The sequence below is a fragment of the Sturnira hondurensis genome, unplaced genomic scaffold, assembly GCF_014824575.4.
Source record: "Sturnira hondurensis isolate 20B ecotype Veracruz unplaced genomic scaffold, ASM1482457v3 Scaffold0004474, whole genome shotgun sequence".
NCBI lineage: Eukaryota > Metazoa > Chordata > Mammalia > Chiroptera > Phyllostomidae > Sturnira > Sturnira hondurensis.
The window spans coordinates 8062725-8084875 of NW_028077105.1; the positions used below are offsets into that span (position 1 = coordinate 8062725).

The 22151-nt window shown below is 43.3% G+C and overlaps 1 protein-coding gene and 1 pseudogene across 2 annotated transcripts in view; one reads left to right on the top strand and one right to left on the bottom strand.

The window, feature by feature from the left end:
- Positions 1–954: 954 nt before the first annotated feature.
- LOC118986774 (U1 small nuclear ribonucleoprotein C-like) lies at positions 955–1440 on the bottom strand (annotated as a pseudogene).
- A 3090-nt stretch (positions 1441–4530) lies between these two features.
- SAMD3 (sterile alpha motif domain containing 3) overlaps positions 4531–22151 on the top strand; it is a 31076-nt gene continuing 13455 nt past the window's right edge. The window contains exons 1-6 of one of the 2 annotated variants that reach the window (XM_037045760.1): positions 4531–4593; positions 4854–4957; positions 5621–5816; positions 8695–8802; positions 17481–17666; positions 17916–18000. In XM_037045760.1, coding sequence (XP_036901655.1) covers positions 4879–4957; positions 5621–5816; positions 8695–8802; positions 17481–17666; positions 17916–18000 — 654 coding nt within the window. In that variant the 5' untranslated portion in view covers positions 4531–4593; positions 4854–4878. Of the gene's footprint in view, positions 4628–4853; positions 4958–5620; positions 5817–8694; positions 8803–17480; positions 17667–17915; positions 18001–22151 lie in introns of both variants that reach the window. The other variant, XM_037045759.1, reaches the window with a different exon arrangement.

Sequence of the window (22151 nt, forward strand, 5' to 3'; positions counted from 1 at the left end):
GTCAAAGCTAAACTCTTCCTTCTCATACATAAACTATTTCAAGAAAGGGCACCCTTTCCTATAATTTATCTGGCAGAGCTGAATAACTCATCTCTCTAAAGCATGGAGCATACAATCAGTCCAGAGACTTTCCCAACTTAAGTACATCTGTAACTCTGAACTCAGCATTGCAAGTTGTCCTGATCTTTAGACCCAGCTAACAGTTATTTCCTATCCTTTGCTCACCATTCTAGGCACTGTGGTCCACTTTCAGGTCCCCAAACAGGACAGATTTATGTATTTATTTATTTACCTATTTATTATTTTTTACTTTTCATTCTACTGATCCCACTTCTAGCTTCTTCACTATCTACTAAACTGAATCTTTCATCTTTCGTTCAGATTCAAATCAAGATTGATTCCTTCGTAGGTGAGTGGAAAACATCTAACCCATAGTGCTTTTTATAGCATCCATCATAACTGACTCTTTTTTTCTGTGAAAAATTAACCAATTGTGCTGTTTGGTATTTCAAGTAACAAAAGCTTTACATGTGTTATATTTACCAGAGCCTTGCACAGGGTGAGTTTACTAAACAAAGGCAACGTGCCCGAAGGGACCCGCTCTGTCGTGAAGGAAAAAGAATGGCATGCAGAGGCCATGCTGAAGAGAGGGCGAGCTTCAGAAACACAACTGCAACAGTTCATCTCCTTTGTAGTCAACAAACACGGAAGGGAGAATAAAGGGAGCGTGTTTTTAGCTAACAGAGTTTACCGTTTTATTTTCACACTTCACAATACAAATAAAAAAAATTTTGTCCCACTACTCCCCTCCAAAACTATTCTCTCTTTGATAAGAAGAGGGGATGAGTCTTACTTGTCACGCTGTTAGCAAACACCCAGAGTCACAGCACCACGATCTCCTGGTGAAGCAGAACAAATAATATGAAACTGTCAGAAAGAGGCTCCCCTCTCTCCTTAGCTGTCTGGGCAAGACACTCCTGGCCACGTGGGCACCATCAGGGATGGGCAGGCAGTCTCATGATTGGGGGCGCAGATATCATGGGCATGTTCCCTCCCACAGGTGGCTTCATTCCAGGAGCAGGTCCCACTGGCATCATCTCAGGAAGAGGAGGACCCATCACTGGCATCATGGGAGGGCCCCCCATATGGGGTGCTGGCATTGTACCAGGGCGAGGAGGACCCCAAGGACTGGGGAGGCAGAATCATCGCCCCTGCAGGAGGAGGAGGAGCAGAGAACACAGTGGGAGGTATCTGTCCTTGCTGAAGTGCTGCGGTTGTGTATCCATTGGGCTCTGAGCCTGCTCCTCCATCCCTTTCTGACAGCGGCCTTTCACATCCTCAGCACACTTCCTCCTGCTGCCGTGTGTCTTTCTCAGGCGGAGAGTTGTGGGTGAGGTGTGCGTCACAGTAGTCACAGTAGTCACAGTAAAACTTGGGCATGTTATTCTGAAAGCTTCATAATTCACTCTATGTTGTATTCTGCTTATGTACTGTCTATGGTCTTGACAAAGCTTCTAACTTCAGCGTATCATCATTCACCTACCTCCGAGCTCTGTAGGCAGTAATTATATTGATAAAGAAGGTATGCAAGGTGTTCTAGGTGACTATTTCAGTTTCCCTTCCTCCTCGTCTGCTGCTGATTGGAATGAACAGTGGTTCAACGTGGATGAGACGTTTGGCTCCATTGGCAAACAAGGAGTCATTGCTTTACCTTGTAGCAATGCCGTCCCATGGAACTGCCTGGACACTGCCTCATGTTATAGCCAGAACCCTACTTTTGTACCTTGATTTTCCTTTTTTTCTCATCAGCAGATCTGATTTTTGTTAAATGACTTGTTCTCTCAAGCATAGCCATGGTAGGTGAAACTGTCAGGCCAGTTTCCCAGCCCATTGGACTGCCCAGAACTCAGTTATCCCGACTGGCTTGGTAGCCCAGGGCTTTATGGAAACTCTTCCCCGACCGCGCACAGCAGACATCTGGCACCAGCCAGAAGGGCCTGTGGCCAGGCTGACCCTCCTGTACCTGCGAGCTGCTCGGCCCTTTACCTAACCCACAGTCCTGGCTCAGATCCTGAAACCCTCAGCCGCCCGCCCCAAAGAACAAGAGACTAACCGCTCCCGTGTCCCCTCACAAACCCCTAGCTATTTCTTTTTAAAAACCCCCGTTCTTGCTTTCCCCGGGGTTTCGGTCGATCCGTGGGCGCAGCATCAAATACAGGCACTGGGATCAGGCCACGCGGTTCCTCCCGCGTCTGTGTCTCTGCATTTCTAGCTGTAGGAGATGCCCTTTCTGCGGCAGGATGAGCCGTTGACCCAGGAAAGGGCCTGTTCCCCCAGCAAAGCGTTTAGACTTTTGCTGCTGTTGTCGCTGCCTCCGCCTTTGAACTCCAGGAAAATATGACCAGAAATGCAAAACAGGAACGTGATGAAAGGGCTTTCATATTTTTTTTTAAATATTGGATTGAAAGATGGATTTGTGGTCAATGTTGCTGTAAGCTACACTGGTCTTGAAGATGATAAACCACACAGAGCTGTTTGCACCATTATCTTCTTTTTGAGGTTTAACAAATGTATTAAATAAAATTTGCCCACACTGAGGCTGCTTTAGCTACATTTTTAGCTCTTCCTGTCTTTAATTAAATGAGAACCATCAATATTCTGTACCAGGTTTTCAACTGAAGCACAAGTGAATCAAATGATGCGAATGGTTTGGCTGGAGTCATCACACATGATGTTATTATTAATTATGTGTATCTTTTTTATTGTTGCCTATTAAAATAACTAGCGATTATACTTGTCCTCCTATTTCAAAATATTTTAAGATGTTTCTGAAACTGCTGGAAATGCAGTAAAGCTGCTGGGTGTGTCTTCTCTCGTTAACACCCTTCATTCCTGTATCGTAGATAAGATCATCCATAACACGACCATTACTCTGGTGAGAAGAAGATGTAAGGTTGCTACTTTAAAGATGTAACATGATCTAGGCAATGCTACTATTTCCTTAAATATTTAGAAAAACAAATGAGCAAAACTGCAGGACTTCAAAAAATCTATTGTGTTTGTATGATGTTATAATTTGATAACTGATCCGTCTTACCCAGTAGTAGACTTAGGCAAAAATCTGGGAAATAAAACGTAGGAGAGGGTTTCCAAGCACTAATTTTATTTCCAAATGTCCTTTTATCCTTTGATGGCTGCAGGGAAGTCTCTTCTGCCGTGCACACCTTTTAATCTTGGAGTTTGGAGAATTGTTTTCTTTTCTCTTTCTCTCCCCCTCCCCAAGCCCCACTCTTCACAATGAAGCCAGAAGTGTGGCAGGAAGGTGTGATTTTTAATTTACACCAGAGCCTTGCAAATAATGACTTTTCACACCCTCCTCGTGCTGTTTAGCCGAGGGGAGAAGTTCTGTGGCCACCGCTGCAGTAGCAGATTACATCCAGTGTTGTGATTCTGATAGGCATGCTTCTGTATTTAACCCTCATTTTCAATTTGGCAAGGTGGCGTTTGTGAATACTTATGAGATTGTGCCTTATTTATATCTGTTTTCTAGGAAGTGATTTTTGAAGGCTGTTGCTCTTTCAGATTGTCAGGTATCAAAGATAAATGTTTTTCCCTTTCACCACCAGTCTGTGATGTGGAAATTCAAATACACAAAAATAAAAAAAATACAATATTAACTTTGAGAATTTCTAGCAATAAAAGTTAAACGGGATCTAATAAATACTTTAATCTTTCCTTATGATTCGATTTCTCTACGCGTAGATTTCCCTGTCTTTATAGAAGGAAGAGTCACTGCATTACAAGTAAATCTATATCATTTGGATTGAAAGATGAAATTGAAAGTAATATTAAAATGTTGTAAGGTTTTTCTGTTTCTCCCTAGTGCATTAAAAGTAATTTGGATTGAATTATAAAAAATAAAGGAAATGAGCTGCCTGAGGAAAAGAGGAAAAATTATACAAATTGGTATACTTGTCTTAAATTTTCTTAGTGGTTAGAGAATAATAGTGGCATGCAAACATACCTGAATCGTTGAAGATTACTTTAAACGATGTTATGTGCCTCTTTCTCTTATGATTACTGATACATTTATTTTCCCATTTTGAGTCTGCCCAACTAAATTCTTAAAAGTGTTTTATCAATCAATGTATTAGTTTTCCCTAGTTAGTTTAACAATCATAGTTGTGTTTAATAAAGTTCTAGAACTGAATGGAATATACACTCTTATTGGAAGAAAGGAAAGATGGAGAAATTTGGCCTTACTTCTCCCCTCTTCCTAACCCACAGCAATCAGAAGCAGCTACCAGTTCTTTTCCAGCTGGGGAGCAGCAAGGGGTTAACCAGTCTTGGTTTACTAAGTATCTTTGTCGGGCTTTTATGTGATTCTTCCTCCCTTCCTCCCCTCCCCTCCCCTTTCGTAAGTGTCAACCACTTCCTGATGAGCCTAGTAGTGGTGAATTTCACACCTTTCTTTTTTTGTGTGAAAAACCCTGAGTGTTAATGGTACAGGATTGGTACCATCGCAGTCTCGCAGTCTCGGCTGGCTGGCTCTTAGTGAAGCCGAGGGTTGCCTGTGGAAAAAAGTCGGAGAAGGTGAAGAAATTTGAGAAATGAGACTAGGAAATAGGTTCAAATCGGTCTCCTTTTACAAATGAGTTTTTGTTTTATCGGCAACTTTTAGACATGTATTCAGAAAATAGTAATTTGAAAGAAGTTTAGGACTAAGAGTCAAAAAAGAGTCTGCCAAAGGAAGGAGCTGAAATGAAAGAGCCAGTTGGTAAAAAAATAATATAAAATTAAACAACAATCAGAAAGAAAAATTAAAGAATTCTTCTCTGACTTTTACTCTGCAGGTGCATTTATTTCCAGGACACAGCAATGGAAGCATGGTCTGTTAACCAGGTCTGCAGGTGGTTGGTGGAGGAAAACTTAGGAGAGCTAGTTCATAGGTTTCAAGGTGAGTTATTTACACTTAAAAATGGTAATTGAGCAGCATAGATGTTCAGTGTCCTTTGTTATTGGTCATTGCTTTTTGCCTGGGAGTGTGGATGTGGAGTTGTTGCTGTGAGGAGCTTGCATTTCTTGACTGACTGTGGCTGTGTGCATTGATGCAGCGTTCCCAGGGGAATATAATATTTCAAAAAGAGCTCAAATACAATGAAGTCTTAAGAGTTACTTAAATACATATTTGATAATATTTTATTCTACCTTTGTCCTTAAATAACGCAGCACTTTTTGTGCAGTGCTGGACTTACAAGTATGGAATATTGCCTGGCAGGTGCTATTAGAAATAATTTTCTGAGATTTTTTTCCTTATAAAAAACAAAGGAAGAATGTTAGAAAGAATTCTTTCTTGTTAGAAAGAATCAGAAAGGAGGAGGCGATGATGTGAAAAGAATAAGATTTTATTGCGACTTTATAGTTTCTTAGCAGACAGCCATTTGGAATTGTGCAACATCCGTGTTCTATCTTTGTTAAAAATACAGAACATTTCATAACCTCAGAGGACAAGTTTAGATGATGCTTTTAACACCAGAAATAGTGTTCTTTCTTGGCATGTTGTGTTTTGCAGAGCTTTCCCAGACAGGCATACAGAAACTTTTTTTTTTCTTTTTCCCAGAGGAAGAAGTAAGTGGGGCTGCTCTCCTAGCACTTAATGATCGGATGGTTCAGCAACTGGTAAAAAAAATTGGGCACCAGGCTGTTCTGATGGATTTAATTAAAAAATACAAGCAGAAGAGTCAAGGACTGAAGTCCCCTGGAAGCTCTGGAGAAACAACTCTGGCCACGGAAGCAGCAACAGCCCCGGAGTTCACGTAAGTGTGTTCACGCATTCCTTATTTTCCATGCCTGCCATTTGCAGTTCAAACCTCTTTGAAAATTTTGTCCATTTTCAGCTAGCTTGTATGTACAGTATTCCTACCAGCTGCACAAAGAACATGTTTTGCAAACTCTTACAAATCAAGATACATTTTTAATGCACCACTTTTTTAACACTAATTCCCAGTTTTTAGCATGGTCCTATAAACTGGGAGTTCCTCTATAGAAAGATCTGTAATGAGGGGTTGAAATGCTCACACAACATGAGTGGAAACGGACCTCTGCCCCTTAGATCTTAAAATCACGTTTTGGGAAAGGCATTTTTTGCTGTCCTTTGCTTTTCCCTAAATGATTTATTTATGTACGTATATGTTTATTTGCCAAGGATTCCTTATAGGAGCTCGTTTATATTCCCTAGAGGCCTATACTATTTAGAGGCCTTCACAATATAATTTGCTGAAGGCTTTTGCTGTAAGGACTTTCAATTTCTCAAGAGTCTTCTTGGAATGCTGAGCGCTATGATAGCGTCCCACAAAGATCAAGTAGAAAAATGAGTGGTGGCTTTGAAGTTTAGGGATGTTTTCATTAGTCCGTTTATTCATCACTGATTTTTGAAATGAAAAGGAATGGTAGTGGGAATTTTAAAATTAAAATATTCATTTTACAGATCTGTGCCCCAGGATCATTTCAGGCATTCTGATTTGGTTTTTCCCTATTCTGAGACTTTTTGCAAGGTTTCTAATGTTAAATAATTGCTGCAGACTAATTAATCATTGATTTTAAAAATGAGATTGTGATGTTTGTTGAAATCCATTCTGTGTGTTTACTTTAGTTTATTCAGATTATATCTGTACTAATATATATTTCTGGCTTGTTGTTGGTTAAGCAGTATAAGGTTAGAGAAACCTAGATTCAATCATTTGATTTCTAGAATATTTGGATGTTTGGGACATGGAGTGGATGGGTAGGCAGGAAGGGATGGTCCACAGTTGGTTTGGAGATTCTGCCACCTGATTTATTTGCAGGATGTCTCCTGAGCATTGTTTTGATGAATCTGTGTAAAAGCCCACTCTTCGTAAGTGAGTTTCAATGACGCTCCCATTGAGTGTTTCCACTCCTTTCCGGCAATTGGGAGGGTGAGGAACTGTTTCAAATAGAGCTCAGAGTAGTTTCCCGGCGTCCTTGGATGACTTGGACTTTGGGCTGAAGTTCTCTTCAGTGGACTGGAATCTCAATACAGCCTTAGCACAACCTGGAAGAAAACAGACAGCCTTGTTGCCACTGCAAAACCGTTTGTAACGTTCTCCAGTAAATGAGAACCAACTGGGCTGCCAGGGAATCTGGGCTTCATTCCTGGTCCTTCCACTGCCTTGGATTGATGACGTTAAATACTGACGTTCCTGCTGCTTCTTCTGTAGGCTGTGGAAAGTAATACAGTACCTAATTCCCTGTCAATTCACACTGATGTGAGGAGTATCAAAATCTTTGAGAAAAATCTCTTCCCCTTATCCCAGACCAGCGTACTCTTGTGTTAAATATTCCACGTTGCTGACCTGGTTGAGAAAGCCATTTTCAAAGGTAGCCAAGACTTGAAACGTGGGTTGTCCAGAGATCAACGAGTGAGGGCTTTTTACTCTCTACCCAGTGAGTAGGTGACTCATCTGTAAGGATTGTGTTGTCCTATATTCAGGTTAAATTCTTCTGGTGCAAAACCATAATTGCTGAATGGCTTATTAGTTATGTTTGGTTAAAGTGCTTATTGGCTTATTTGCTCACTGTCAAATACGTTGTCACTTGACAAATATACTGTCATGTGGGAATCATAATAGAAGGACGAGAATATGCAATTTACTCAAATTCTTCCAGGAAGTGCTTAATAAAGGTAGGAAACCTGGTATAGTAGAAAGAACCCTGAGGCTAGGTGTCAAAATAATAGATTTGAACCCCCTGTTCTGGTACTAGCTACCCATCTAACCTTGGAGAATTACTTGACTTTTCTTAGTTTCGACTGTAAAATGAAGCAAATAGAATAAATGACGCTTAAGACTCCTTGTAGAGAGTCTGTAATGGCATTCTAGATTGGAGAGTACAGATGGGTTTCAGCTTGAGTGCATATTTCATTTAATGGCTAATGGTTGACTGGTACCCTGTTCTGAAAAGGATTTGTAGGCCACATCTGGACGTCAGCATCCTAAGCAGACTTCGGCAAGTGCTAGGACTCTATAATAGGTAGGAGTATTTGTACTTGCTTTTTGGTTCTTGTTCTTGTAGAAGCTGGTAGAAAAACCAGGGAGCAGGAAACTGAAAAACAGAGCAAACTATTGATTAGCTTGTGGTGGTGAGCAAGCTGCTTTTCATTCTGGGCTTCAGGTGCATCTCTCGGAAAACAAGGGAGTTAGTGGGGTGTGGTCCTGACATCATGAGATCTCACGGATGATAAAAGGCCCCCCAGAATGACAGCGAGTGGAGAGGGGATCTGACATAGAGTTTCTTTCTCTCTCTCTCTCTCTGGTGGGTTTTTTTTTTTTTTTTGCCAAATAAGAATATTAACCAATAAAAGTAACATTCTATTATCACCATCATTTCATAAAGGAAAGATTTATCTTACCAGCACTTGTAAGTGTGACCGATTGGTGAAAATAGCCTTGTGAACTGGCATCGGTCTACCTCCTGTATGTGTGAACTACGGAGGGACACGAGCCCAGAGCATCTTCCTTTTCATCCCTAGTCACGGCTCTGGAGTGGATCTTGGATGTAGACCTCTATCATCCGCTAACCGGGCCGACCCCGCCCGACCCTGAGATCCACGGCGACATCAGCAGTTGGAGCTCCTGTTGACTATTCCTTGACCCACCTTGTCTTTCTCGGTGACAGGGAAGAACAATCCTCCAGTCCAGCCAACCGTGGGGAACAGATGCAAACTTTCCATCCTGCTGAAAACCTTGATAACAGACTAATTGACCCCAGAGTGCTGAAACAGAGGTGGGGCTCCAGTTTCTCAACATTTAAAGCTGAATGATAATATTTGTCTTTTTCTAAAGGAGATTTCATGCATTTCAATGTATTTCCAAGTGGAGACTTTTTATTTTTCTGGGAGATATTTTTTTAATCAAGTGATGAAATATTTGGTAAAAGGTGAAAGTTAAATTTTCTGATCTCTGTGTTGGAAAACTGAAGTTTCAAGATTACATTACGCATCTTTCAAGTACACATTAGTGAGGAAAAAGAGGGCTTTCATGGTTATAAACTGTCCGGCGTGATTGGCAGTGGGCACAAAGATAGAATTTATTCAGTGAATTGTGTCCTATAGCATATGCCTCTGGAGGAGTCTTTGTTTCTGTTTTGAACTTTGTAGTTGTTGTTTTGACCCGGCTGGCCCTCATGGGGGCAGTGCTTCGGTAAACGTGTCCTTGCACAGTAATGCTCTCTTACTCACAGTGCTGCTTTCGGTGGTTTCTGTTACCCTTGAAAACCGTAAATGAAACATTCCAGAAAGAAACAATCCATAAGTTTTCAATTGTGCACCATTCTAAAGTAGTGTGGTGGGTCCTTGCGTTATCCTGCTCTGTCCTGCCTCGGCTGTAAGTCATCCTTTTGTCCAGTGGCCAGCTGTCTACCTGTCTCTTAGTTACTTGGTGGTCCTCTCGGTTTTTAGATGGACTGCCACAGTATTGCAGGGCTTGTGGTCAAGTCACCGGTATTTTACTGTTAGAATTGTTCTGCCTTATAGTAGTGTTGTTAATCTGTTACTGTGCCTTATTTATAAATTCAACTTTAACCTAGATATGTATGCATAAGAAAAAATTAAGTCTATGTACGGCCTTCTTTGGTACTATCCATGGTTTCAGACACCCACTGGGAGTCTTGGAATGGATCCTCGGCAGGTAGGCGGGGCTCCTGTATTCTTACACTGGATGTAAGTGATGTAATATTTCCAGATATGGGCTACATTGAAACAAAGGAAAACTACAGACCTAGAGAACCAGAGCCCAGAGCGTGGTGCTCAGACAGTCCTGAGAGTGACGGCAGGTAACGTGGTAGGCAGCCTGCGTGGCGTTTCCCAGCCACTGGGTCTGTGTGGTTCATGTATCAGTCATAATATTGTTTTCAGCCACGGATGAGGACACGCTTTTCCATAAAAGTACTACCATTGAAGGAGAAGTGCTAGCTCGCATAGGAGAATAATTGGGTACCAGACAGACAAGCCAGGGTGTGGTATTTGGTAGTTCTCACCAATCCTTGGCATTATCATCTCATTTAGGCCACGCAGCAGTCCTGCCAGGGGGACATGATTTTGTCTTTTTCATAAATGAGTAAAACTGAGACTTAGGGAGGTCAAGGGGCTTCTCTGTACTCTTCCTAAATGGGCCATTCTCACCTCCATGAGGTTAACGGCCCTCAGGTGGAGGGGGCCGGGGAGAGTCAGGGGTAGTGTTAGCTCGGGGAACCAAAAGCACCAGCCTCGGGCCCCAGCACCCCACAAGTGCAGGGAAAAGCTGTACCTTTGACGGGGAGCTGTTGCAAAATGGGCATCTGGGCTTTGGTCTGGGCTGTTCTCTCTGTTCTCTTCATTCTCCATCATCTTCAACCTTGCACTCTCACCCCTGGGCACCAAGGCCTGAGCTCCTCAATATCTCCCAATGTTAGGGCTCATCTTTCTCCCCACCACTGGCTCCTGTTTGGGGTGGGGAACAAGAAGGTGGAAGGTGATGGCCTACGTGAGACTCACTTCCATTGTCTTTCCGGTCTGAACTATGGTTCAGAAAATGTAAACGCGTTGTTTTGGTGGTTCATCTACCTCCTTTCTGCTCGTGGCTGCTTGTAGATTCTGAGTGCTTTCCTTTAGTGTGGCTCCAGGTGTGCAAGATGAACCAGGAGTTCTCAACTACCCCTCCCACCATAAAGCTTCCAAAGGGAACCCGTCCCTTCTACAAGTGTGCTCGTGGGAACGGAGATGGGAAAAACATAGTCCCAGTGCTGTGGCCCTAGAACCACTGTGAGTAATAATGATACTTTCCTCGTGGTTCTCATGCAAGCATTAAAAATAGATAATACCTGCCCTGGCTGGGTAGCTCGGTTGGTTAGAGCATCATTCCAGTATGCAGGTTTGATTCTCGGTCAAGACACATAAGAGAATCAACTAACAAATGTGTAAATAAAGCAATAAAGCAATGTTTTTTCCTCTCTCTCTCCTCTGCCTATAAAGATAAATAAATAAAAATTTAGAAAATTAATCAATAAAAAATGGATAATGCCTGCCCAGTGTGAGCTTAGCGGAAGCACATGGAAGGCACTCAGAGTGCCCCCGTGTGCACAGCACTGCTCCCCGTGGGATTTCCTCCTTCCTTAGGACTTCTTTCTTCTCCCTCCTGCTGCCAGTGAGAGATGACAGTGGCCCCTTCTATTCACATAGGTCTCTTTTCTAAGCCCTCTGATGGGACTCTATCCTTGGCATGGTCCTGAAATGATGGCAGGGCAGGGTTACTATTCCTGTGTTTTTACACAGTCAGAGGAACAGCCTTGCACTTCATGGTACTTCTCCTCGTTCACGGTACATAGTGAGAGGAAGAAGAAAGTAGGACTGTCTCAGAAACGAAGAGATGATGCGGACCCTGGCCCGCAGGGTCTGTGTGTTGTGGATGCGATGAACAAATTCACAAGGACTACAGAAGTCCTGTGGAGAAAAAAGGGACAGCATGGCCACTCTCTGAGTGAGAGAAGGCCCCGACCCCTGCCTGGACAGGCTTTTATTGCTTTTCTGGGCACATTACATCAAGGATGGTCCTCATTTACTATGCACAGGTTCGCTTTAGGGGATTACCTTTTATAGATAACAAAAAAGGGATGTTGGTAATGCAAGGGGAAAAGTGGTTGAACTGGTTACACTCCATCCTTGGGAGGTTTAGTGTAGACTTTAGGGAGTTACTTTAAAGATATGTAGTAAACATTTGCTGCCTCAATTCAGAGTGAAGCAGTTTTAGCAAAAAGCAAACCTGAAAGCAGCTTAGGTAGAATGCAGGCCTGATTCCTCATGGGAAAGGCGATCTGTGGGTTTGGCTTCTTGTGTGCCGACTCATGGCTGTTGGTTTTCTAATAGGGCTGAGCTACATTCACCAGGCCACTCAGAACGGTTCCCTATAAAGAGAAATGCGGGGGGGGTGGGGTGGTTGGAACCCAGAGTCGGTACTGCCACGTTTCTCTAGTTGTAAAGTTTCCCCTGACCCATTTGCCCACCGGCTGCTGATCTCTGTCCACAAGCACTCCCGAGTTAAACATGTCTGAAAATGAGCTCATGTGCCCTGACTTCATATGTTTGGGTGTAAGAACCACAAATCCACTCTAACTTAAGACAGGGGGTTTATTGTAAGAAGGGGGTTTTGTAGCACCAGGAACTGGTGCTGGGGGCCCAGGGTGGAGCTGCCCCCCTCAGGCAGAGCCAGGCTATAGCCATCGCCGTCTCTGTTCTGCTTCCCTTGCCTGCCTGGTTCTCCTGCTTCTCTCTGGAGGGTGGATTCACCCTTGTCCTCAGGGCTGCTCTGGCTGCCTCAGACTGGCTGGCATGTTGTCGCGTTCCTGTTACCTACTCGCTCATCCTCGAAGGTTCTGCTCCAAGTCCCTCTTTCCCAAGCGCTTCTGCTGACGTTTCAGGCCAGGCAAGGACCCCGGTCTTCGACACGTGGTATCTTTGCTTCACTTATAAAACTAGATAATGAAAATGAGGACTTCAAAGCCTGCCATCCCTCATTAGACAAAGACAAAGGCCGTGCCTTCTTGTCATCGTAAGCACAGACCTGCACGGTGTCTGGCACAGAGAGGCCGAACAGGAGTTTGTATATTGAGCTGAGGATATGCCAGCTAGTGGAAAACAATGTATCTTCTTGGGGCAGGATAAATATTTGAATAGCATCAATTTCTCTTTGGACCTCTTGATGCAATTCATATTAAATATACTTTTTTAACAGAGTTAAACTCTGGAGTTTATAAGCCACTCACCCATAACAGGCTATAGAGCTGATGGTGTTTGGCTACACGCTTTTTATGAAGCCAAATGCTCTCCAGGGGCAGGAAGGGATGGATGGTGGATCAAGAGCTGGCTTTGAGGTCCCATGCACCTGGGTTGGAATTCTGACTCCTCCGAATTCCTACCAGGTGGCCTCTGCACAACGTGGATGGTAACACCCACTAGCATGTGCAGTCCTTGAATCCGAGTGATATAACAAAAAGGCAGTCATTTTTCTTGTGATATTGGAACAGAACCACTGGGTTCTGTTGCTCTGGGTTCTATTACCTGCCGATGATAAGAATCGTGATTCCCAACGCCAGAGCCTTATGAAAAGGAAAGAAACTATTTATTCAAAAGTTATACAAGTTTAGAATAATGGCAGAATCCTGCCATTAAATCTTACTCCCTTTAAGAACAAAAGAAACACCCACAAATGCACAGTTGGGCCTGCCTCTTGCCAAACCAGGCCAGTCGGAGGTACTGTCTCTCAGGAAAAGAAATAGAAGACTGTAGCTTAGTGGACAGATTACCATCTGTATTCTTGCTTTTTCCAGTTATCCGTGCTTAGCTAATGAGGCCCCTTTATTTAATCCAAACACGCATTCTCACTGTGGGTTGGTAGGGGTCCTCTGGCTTCTACATAGTCAAGAGGCCTCTCCTTCCCAGGCCTCGTGGACCAGAGAGAGCCTCGAACAGATGCTGCATCCTGCTCCTTTCTAAGCTGTGTAGTTAGCAGCCCTGTATGACTCGAGAAGAGAGAGAGGGCGAGCCACTCAGGGCCCTCCTCCGCTCCTTCCAGGCCACATGGTCCAGCGCTCCTGCGTGGCTAAGAGAGGGCGCAGCTGTCCCGGCACCTGGGTTTAAATCCTGGCATGGGTCTTCCCCCGAAACCCCGTTTCCAACTCCTCCTATATTGGGTTACATTCACCAGCACTTAGTTTCTTCTGCCTTTCTCAGCTGCCATTGTTAGTCCAGGCAAGCTTTGTCCCGAGATGTAGAGCTAGCCACGTTCCCGTTTGGGGGAGGGAGCCACAAACCCCTCCAGCTACATTGCAGCATGGGTTAGAGCCACACCCATCCCCTGACTCTGAGCAGGATCAGCTATATAACGTGACTAAAACACTGCCCAAGTATTTTAGATACCCAAGGTAGCTCTCAATGGTCCTGCTCTGCTCCCCCCATCTTCCAAGCGATAGCTGTGGGGTTTTTTTCCGTTTTGGGAGACCTCTAGCTCAGCATCTTGTTACAATATCTTTTGCTATGTTCCCTAAAGTGAATGTGTGCTGTCCATCTGGATTATTTGTGGACAAGTAGAAACAGAGGTTCTAGAAGCAAAATACTCATCTGACGTTGGCTTTTGAAAAGTCTCTGGTAAAGGTGTGTGTGTCCCGATGGGTGAGTTTCCTGTCCCAGGGACACCCCAGGTGCTGTGACACAGTGCTGTCCACCGAATTGCTTCCATGCCCTTTCTTGATGGAAGAATTATGTCTCATATGAAACATGTACTAATGATCCATTGAGAAGAGGGATTGTTTTTTTGCAACGCTAGTCTTTATTTTTCATCTACACTATTTAAAACTTTTCATTTCTCTTTTAGTACAAATAGAGCATGAAATCAAATCAGCAGGTAGAAATTTCCTAAATGCCACTTTAAAAACACGTCACTTGAACTTTTAATAGATGTGTGCAGATGTTTTGCTTCTGCCTTTGGGCATAATTATAAATTAGTCATGGTTTCACACACATTTAAAAATCATTTTAATGACATTTTTAGCGTCTGGCTACTGCTACAAAGTGCTAGAGAACGCTCTTCTCCATCTTTCTATGCTCACTCAGTGAGGCCGATGTCAGTGGGTCAATGTGAGATGTGTTATTCGCAGGTGCAACCCCACACGCAGCTCAGTCGGGTGTGCATCTTGGCTAGCACAGAAGACCCAGCACAGAAGATGACATGTGCCAGCCTAGCTACAGTTCCATTAGTGCACATTCCAGTGAGTTGTGTGATTGATTACTCCTCTCGCTTGCTGCACGACTGTGTCCTCTAGAATAGGGGTAGGCGCTGTGAGGAACCAGTCTGATTCACCTTTGTGGCCTAGGGCAAAGAGGAGGTGATCAACAGGGTTTTATTACCTGGAGGAAGAAAACCATGATGTATTTTGTGTGGTCTCATCTAAATTGAATTAAATATACTCCTTTTAACTTTGACTAGACCCAAATGAAGTGAGGAATATTGGCTAAGATAGAATTGAGAGTTTGTTCAGTGGAGGAGATCTCTGGAACCAACCAAGGGGAAGTTGCAGAATTAGGGAAATTTGGTTGTCATTAATGATAAATATTCTCTGACTCCTGCTCCTTTCCATTAAATCCAATATAAAGTCTTTAAAGAGCTTCAAACTGAGCTTAATTTCTAATCTATTTTCCCCACTTTGTTCAGTCTAAAAGTCACTGAATATACACCGTGAGATAGATATTATTTAGACAGTGGTAGGATTTAGACAGGGGATGCAATTTAATCCTTGCCTAGGGACACTCAGAGTTGAGTGGACAAGACAGATATGTAAGGTAATAATGGCAATATTAAGAAAGCACACAGAACTGGAAATGCACACGGCACAGAAATAGCACAGAAGAGGGAGAAATAAGGTTTTCAAGAAAGTGAGTACGGAGAAGGCCTTTGGGGAAAGCTACACAGAAACTGTGGATTTTGAAAGGTGATGAGAAATTCATTGGAGGAAATAGGGCAGGAGAGAATAAGGACATTCACAGCAAGGCGAAGAGCAGGTGCAGACACCAAACACCTGAAACAGCACAGGAGATTCTGTTTGGAGTAAGTGTTTTTGGAAGGTGAGAGATAGAGGCAGGGGAAATGGAGTTGCTGGAGAGGGTGAGAGATGCCGATAGAGAGGTGGGGAGGCTCTGTGCGGTGCCAGTGAGCAGGGCAGCGCTGACTGAATGTGAGATTCACCTGGGGACTCCAGCAAAAAGTATCAGGGCCCTAGGCCAGTGCCTTTCAAACTCTAATGTACTTAGAAGGCACCTAGGAATTGTGTTATAGTATTTACTAAGTCAGGGGTGATGCCTGAGAATCAGCATTTCTAACAAGTCCTGACAACGCTGTTCTAGGACTACTTTTTGAACAGCAAGACTTTAGACCAGTAAGAATTTCTGGGAGTGTACAATAGACTGAATCGTCCATGCCACTCGATGGTTACGCTGTTAGAAACCTGGAAGATTATTGTGCCTATAGCAACTGGAAAAGGGGTGAGTTTTGCATGATGAATTACAAAAGGCAAAACATCCAGTATGGCCAAGTACTGAATATGAAGTTTCAGCTCTCCTATACAGTAGGTCTTTAAACTATGGGACTTTCAGATTTGGAGTTAAATTTCCGCATTGGCTTTGACCTAATCCCAGCGATCATTCAGTGCCTGGAAAGGTATTTGATTCATCACCAGTATAGTGACTGCCAAAGAGGGGGAAAAAAGAAGAGAACTTACACAAAGAGAGGAGAGTGTTTTTCTCCTTTTTTCTTAGTTCCTCGTGTTTCGTTATATCTCGTGCATTCTTACAAACTATGACCTAAAATTCTAAAGGAACCTGGTTTTTCAAAACTCATCTGAATTTTGTTAGGGCTGCTAAGGATGCCGTGGTTGTGCCAGATAGTTAGTCTACTTAGTCTAATTTAGAAAATCTTTCTGGTTTTTTTTGTCTTCTGCTTTGCCTGTGTTCCTTTACTTTCATTCTGATCAATCTTATTAGTGAAGTGGATCAAAAGCTGCTTGGTGCCTCTGGGTAACTGTTACTTGGAAATTTCACTATAGATTCTTCTTTTTACATACTTAATGATCAGTCACTCACTTTAAAGTTTTAAGTGGTTCTTTTATAAACAGCCGTATTGAAGTATAATTTACATAATGTAAAATTCACCCATTTGAAGGGCATAGCTCAGTTAATTTTAGAAAGTCTGTATGGTTGTGCACGCACAGTCACAATCCATTTTGGAAGCTTCTCATCTCCCCCCAATTTCCCTCATACCCTTTTGCAATCCATCTTCCCTCCCACCCCCAGCCCCAGGCAACCAATGATCTGCCTTCTGTAGCTACAGTTTTCTGTAGTGTTTGGTAGAAACTTCATCTGAATAAAACCAAAGTATCTGGTACTTATTTATAATGTACAAACCAAATTTACCTTTAAAATAACCATGACCAACTAAGTTAAGTGGATCTTATAATTTAATTTAACCAGCAGCAGAATACATTAGTAAGAACATTTTCTTGATCAGGTGCTAAGACTCACTGTATGCCTCACTTGCTTTGCTGAATTCAACTTACTCTCCCAATGTTTGATACCTTGTTCAATTTTGAACCGTGGATTGCATATAATTTTTTCACCGTATGTGGATTAATATTGCTCCAAACTTCAGACTTTATTCTAAAGTCTATACTATTATGACATATTTTCCCAGAACTACAAGTATTTATGTGTCCAAAGGAAAAGAAAACAGAGCTTTCTAATGAGCCTTGAAACATTTGCAGATAGATAAATGGATTGATGACGTCTCAGGAAACTGTTTCATATCAGAAGCTCCTAGGATGTGGAAAATGAATAATCTGCGTATACTTGAAAGAGAATTTCACTCTGTGTTTTTATTTAACAGAAGGAATGGGAAACATGTTCTAGCAGGGAATAGAACATTCCATTGGACTAAGTCCTATGTTTTACCAGAGCTCCCCTATGATGTCAGATGCACGTTGGCAGAGCGCAAGTGTCCTGATCACAGTGTGAGGATAAGGATCATCGAGTTTCTCCAGGCCGACCTGACCAAGTACCTGCAAGGCTCACTGTGAGTACCGGCAGGGCAGGCTTATGGCTACGGAAGAGGGTCTCTTTTCAGGGTAAAATAGAATTCATCTGGAACCAACCCTTCTCAGGTTTTAGATGACATGTTGGTAATAAGTCCCATGTTGCCCAACATTTGAGTGTCTACCTTGTTACGTGGAAAGATTTGGAGAAAGGGGTGTGATTTAGACTCTTTGTGAAGGAAGGGATTGCGCGGCTGGAAATGAAAATGTCTTCCCGTTGCACTGAGCAGGTACCCCACCACCCAGCAGTACAACGACGTGGTCAGCGCCCTGCTGCAGGCCCACCCTTTCCTGGACGAGGACGGCTGTGGCTTTGTGAGTGACCGTTTTGTTCATCTCAGCCCATTTAAAAGTAACGGCCTTGAATTGTCCACTAATTTTATGTCTCACCCACTTTACTCAGTCTCTCTCTTGCTCACATGCTCTCTCCTCTTTTGGATACTTCTTTCTGTCTCCGTGTTCCTTAATCTTTTTTTAAATAGACATTATTTTGAGGGATGGTACAAACGATTCTCCCGTGTGCCCCCTGCCCTGACACAGGCCTAGCCGCCCCCTTTATCAGCACGCCCATCAGAGTGGTGCATTTGTTACAGCTGATGAATCTACATTATCGCCCAAAGGCCACACTACCTTAGGGTTCACTCTTGGTGATATACATTTTATGGGTTTGAACAACTGTAATGATGACACGTATCTATTATTAACTGTCCTGTTATACAGAATATTTTCACTTCCCTAGAAATCCTCTGTGCCACACCTAATCATCCCTCCCCTGCCCGCTTCCTTCGGTTTCTTGGTGTTCCTCTGTCCTTATCTTTCTTTTCTGGGTTCAAGCTGTTTGGAAGCTCATGTGTAACAGTGAGTCTAGGCGGGATCTTTAAGAGATGTGACACATCAAAAGAGAAGGATGTGACTGCACCTGTGTCGGTGGCAATCAGTAAAGTGCTTCTTGCCTACTGATTAGACCCCGCAGAGAAGCTGTCTGGCTGTGAGGCCTGGCCCCCGCAGCCTCGCCTGCCCCTCTCACGTATGTTTCTATCCTCAGAAACAGACCTGGAGATGTTCCGGGGCAACAGGTTCCAACAATTCTGCCTGCACATTATTAGGACCCCCCCCAAATTCTGATTGATCTGACCTGCAGAAGGAACCCCGGCATTTTTAAAGCTTCTCCACATGATTCTCCTGGGCAGCCAGGGCTGAGAACGGCTTGCTGCTCTAGAGGTTTCAGTACAAACTTTGTGGCTGGGACCTGCCTATCTTTGGGTGTAAAAACCTGGGATCTTCGATGTGAATGCACTTACCACGGCTGAGTTTAAGTCTTCAAAACTCAGTGTTTAATGACCGTGGAACTGTAGTCTGCCCTCCCTGTCTGCGGGTTTCACATCTCCAGATTTAACCAACTGTGGATTAAAAATATTGGTCAAAGGAAAAAAATCCCACAAAGTTCCACAAGGCAGAACTTGAATAGCTAACCACTGAGCACTATACTGAGTCCACCCAGTGAAGCCATGTGGAGGCATACCCTCGTGGTAGCCTATGTGCAGATATAGGTTATATGCAAATACTGTGCTGTTTTATGTAAGGGCCTTCAGCATGCATGGATTTTCATGAGGAGGTGGTCCCAGAACCAGTCCCTACAGATAATGGGGGACGACTGTCTATGGCTTAAGGAATAATAATAGGGAACTAACTACAACCATGTGTACATAAAAAATACACTCTCATTCCTTATATCTCTATATGCTGTACATATATACGTTGGTAGTTATATCCAAATAAGATAGATTATCTTCCTGTACCTTATCATGGCAGATGTCTGAGAAAAATCCTTTGTGCTCTGCTTTCTTGAAGACATAGAGTAGTTCTTTGTGGTAGGGCTGTCCTGAGTATTGTAGGATACTTAGCAGCATCCCTGGCACTCACTAGGAATGAGCAGTGCCCCAGACCACAAGTGGTAACAACCAGCCGTGTCTCTGAACATGCCCAGTGCATCCTGGGAGACGACAGCATTTCTGATGATTGGGAATCACTGATCTAGATTCACTAGGTATTGGCGGTGTGCCGCATTTATTTTCCCTCTTTGGTATTTATTTGTTCATTTGTTTTGGCCGAGCATTTGAAAAAAGTTGCAGAGATCATTGCTAAACACTTCGACATTTATCTTGCTTTAAAATCTAATCAAGGTTCATGCCTTGCATGTGGTAACAATGTTTGTTTAACTTTTTGTGGTTTAGGACAGCCTGGTGTTTTCTGGGAAAACAGAAACCCGAGGAACCTGAGTAGAGAACTCACAGTGCCAGGCATGTAGCGACTGGCTGAGTACTCATGTGGACGATTGCATTTGATTGGTCTTTTCCTCTTCCCATCTGACAGTTGGTGAGGAGAGAAGGGAGAGGCCAGGAAGGAGAAATTGGCAATTTTAAAATGTTCCAGCGTTGATTGCTCTGTTACATCCCACCAGCTCAACAGGTTTAGAAGATGCTCAGAGCTACAGAAAACATGAGCAAAAAAATGTATTTGCACTAGTTCATATTTCAGGGCTAAGAAAAATATAAGCCATTTGTTATTTCCGTGCTGTTGTACAGCAATGATGGTGGGGTCCAGACCCACGGCCTGTGGGAGGTGATGGAGCAGATCTGACTCACACATCCCCAAGTACAGAGTCAGGGCTGAAGCTACCCCCCAACCTCAGCCCACAGCACACCTCAGTGGAGCTGGGGATGCTTTTATGGACAGCACTGTAGTTACAAATATCTTCCACAAGTAGCTGCTTATTTGAGTCTTCCAAAACCTGTGCACTGATCTTTTTGCTCCAATTTACAGTTGAGAAAACTAAGGCTGACAGTTCACTTGGCTACCAGTTCACTTGTACTAGAGCTAGACCTTGGGTCTTTCCAAAGTCTTCCCTAAGTCGCAGTGCCTTCTGAAGAGCAGAAAGCTCCTACTGGGACTTAAACCAGGGAACCAGGAGAGACAAAACCCATGTGCCAGATAAGGGACTAATATGATCTCAGGAGCATTGCCGTTTTCCCGTGAGTAAATAGCACTCAGAAAAGGTGGCTAAGGTCAACCGGTGAGTTACCACCCCCTCCAGTGGTCAAGACTAGGAAGCAAAATATGGGCTTGTCTGTCTGCAAAGGCTCCTTTTGTTTTTTCTTGCACCTACTCTTGTGCTTATTAAAGCATAGTGGGGAAGAGGAGGGGCTGAGAAACAGCCTTAAGGCCTGGGCTTTAAGAAGTGTCAGACCACGCCTCACACAGTGTTAGTTACCACCCAACGTCAGGACTCGAAGTCCTGCTTCTAGTGTGTTGCTTCGACACCTGGGTCCTTCTACTGCACAGAAGACTGACACAGGGGTCCAGTATTCATGGTGTTTAAGGTGCATCAAGCATTGTGCTGGGTGTAGTGAGCCAAGCAGACAGGAGCCTGTCTCCCCATGCTGATAGCCCAGTGGAAGGAAGGAAGGAAGGAAGGCAGGCAGGCAAGCAAAGAAGGAGGGAGGGAAGGAGGAAGGGAGGGTGAAAAGAACCAGAAGAAAATGAGCAGAAACAGAAAAGCATCACACAGATGAAGGTAAATACCAGTGTGCTAAGTGTTGATAAGGAAAGATGAGAGCTGATAACCAAGGGAAATGGGCAGTTAAGGAGGCCGGAAGGCAGCAATGACTGAGCTCAGAGCTGCAGACAGAACGAGAGTTAACTAGGTATCAGTGTTGGTGGGCAGGTGGGGGAAGGGGAGAAATAGCTTTGTGTTTGAAGAAGTAGGTGCACCACAAACATCTAGGGAGGGAATAGCAATAGTGCTCACCAGAGTGAATTTCAGAAAAATGAAGGAAAATGACAGAAAAATCATATATGGATTGGTATAGTTAATACATTTTATAAATGCGTCAATAAATGCATCAATCCATATATGCATATACCATTATCATTTCTTTTCCAGAAATGTGGAGTACAAGGATCCTAAGGTCTGGGTAAATATCCAAAGACACCCAACACAGTAATTTGAAAGAGTACATGCACCTGTATGATGACTGCAATATTATTTACAATAGCCAGGCTATGGAAGCAACCCAGTGCCCTTCAATAAATGAGTGGATAAAAAAAGCTGTGGTGCATATACATAATGGAATATTACTTGGCCATAATAAAGAACAAAATCTTGTTATGGATGGACTTAGAGGGTTTTATGCTGAGTGAAATAAGTCCGTCAGAGAAAGACAAACAGTACAGTAGTTACAGAATAGTTACAGGGATGGAAAGTACAGCATAGGGAACAGTCACTGAGATTGTAATAACTATGTGTGCTGCCGGATGACTACCATGTAGGTATCAGTGGGGGGAGTGCTTTGTAGAGTATATATGGTCTAACCCCTGGGCTGTACATCTGAAACTAATACAGAATAATGGTGAATGGAAACTGTAATTGAAAAAAAGAAGTTTTAAAGAGTGCAGCATGTTGCGAA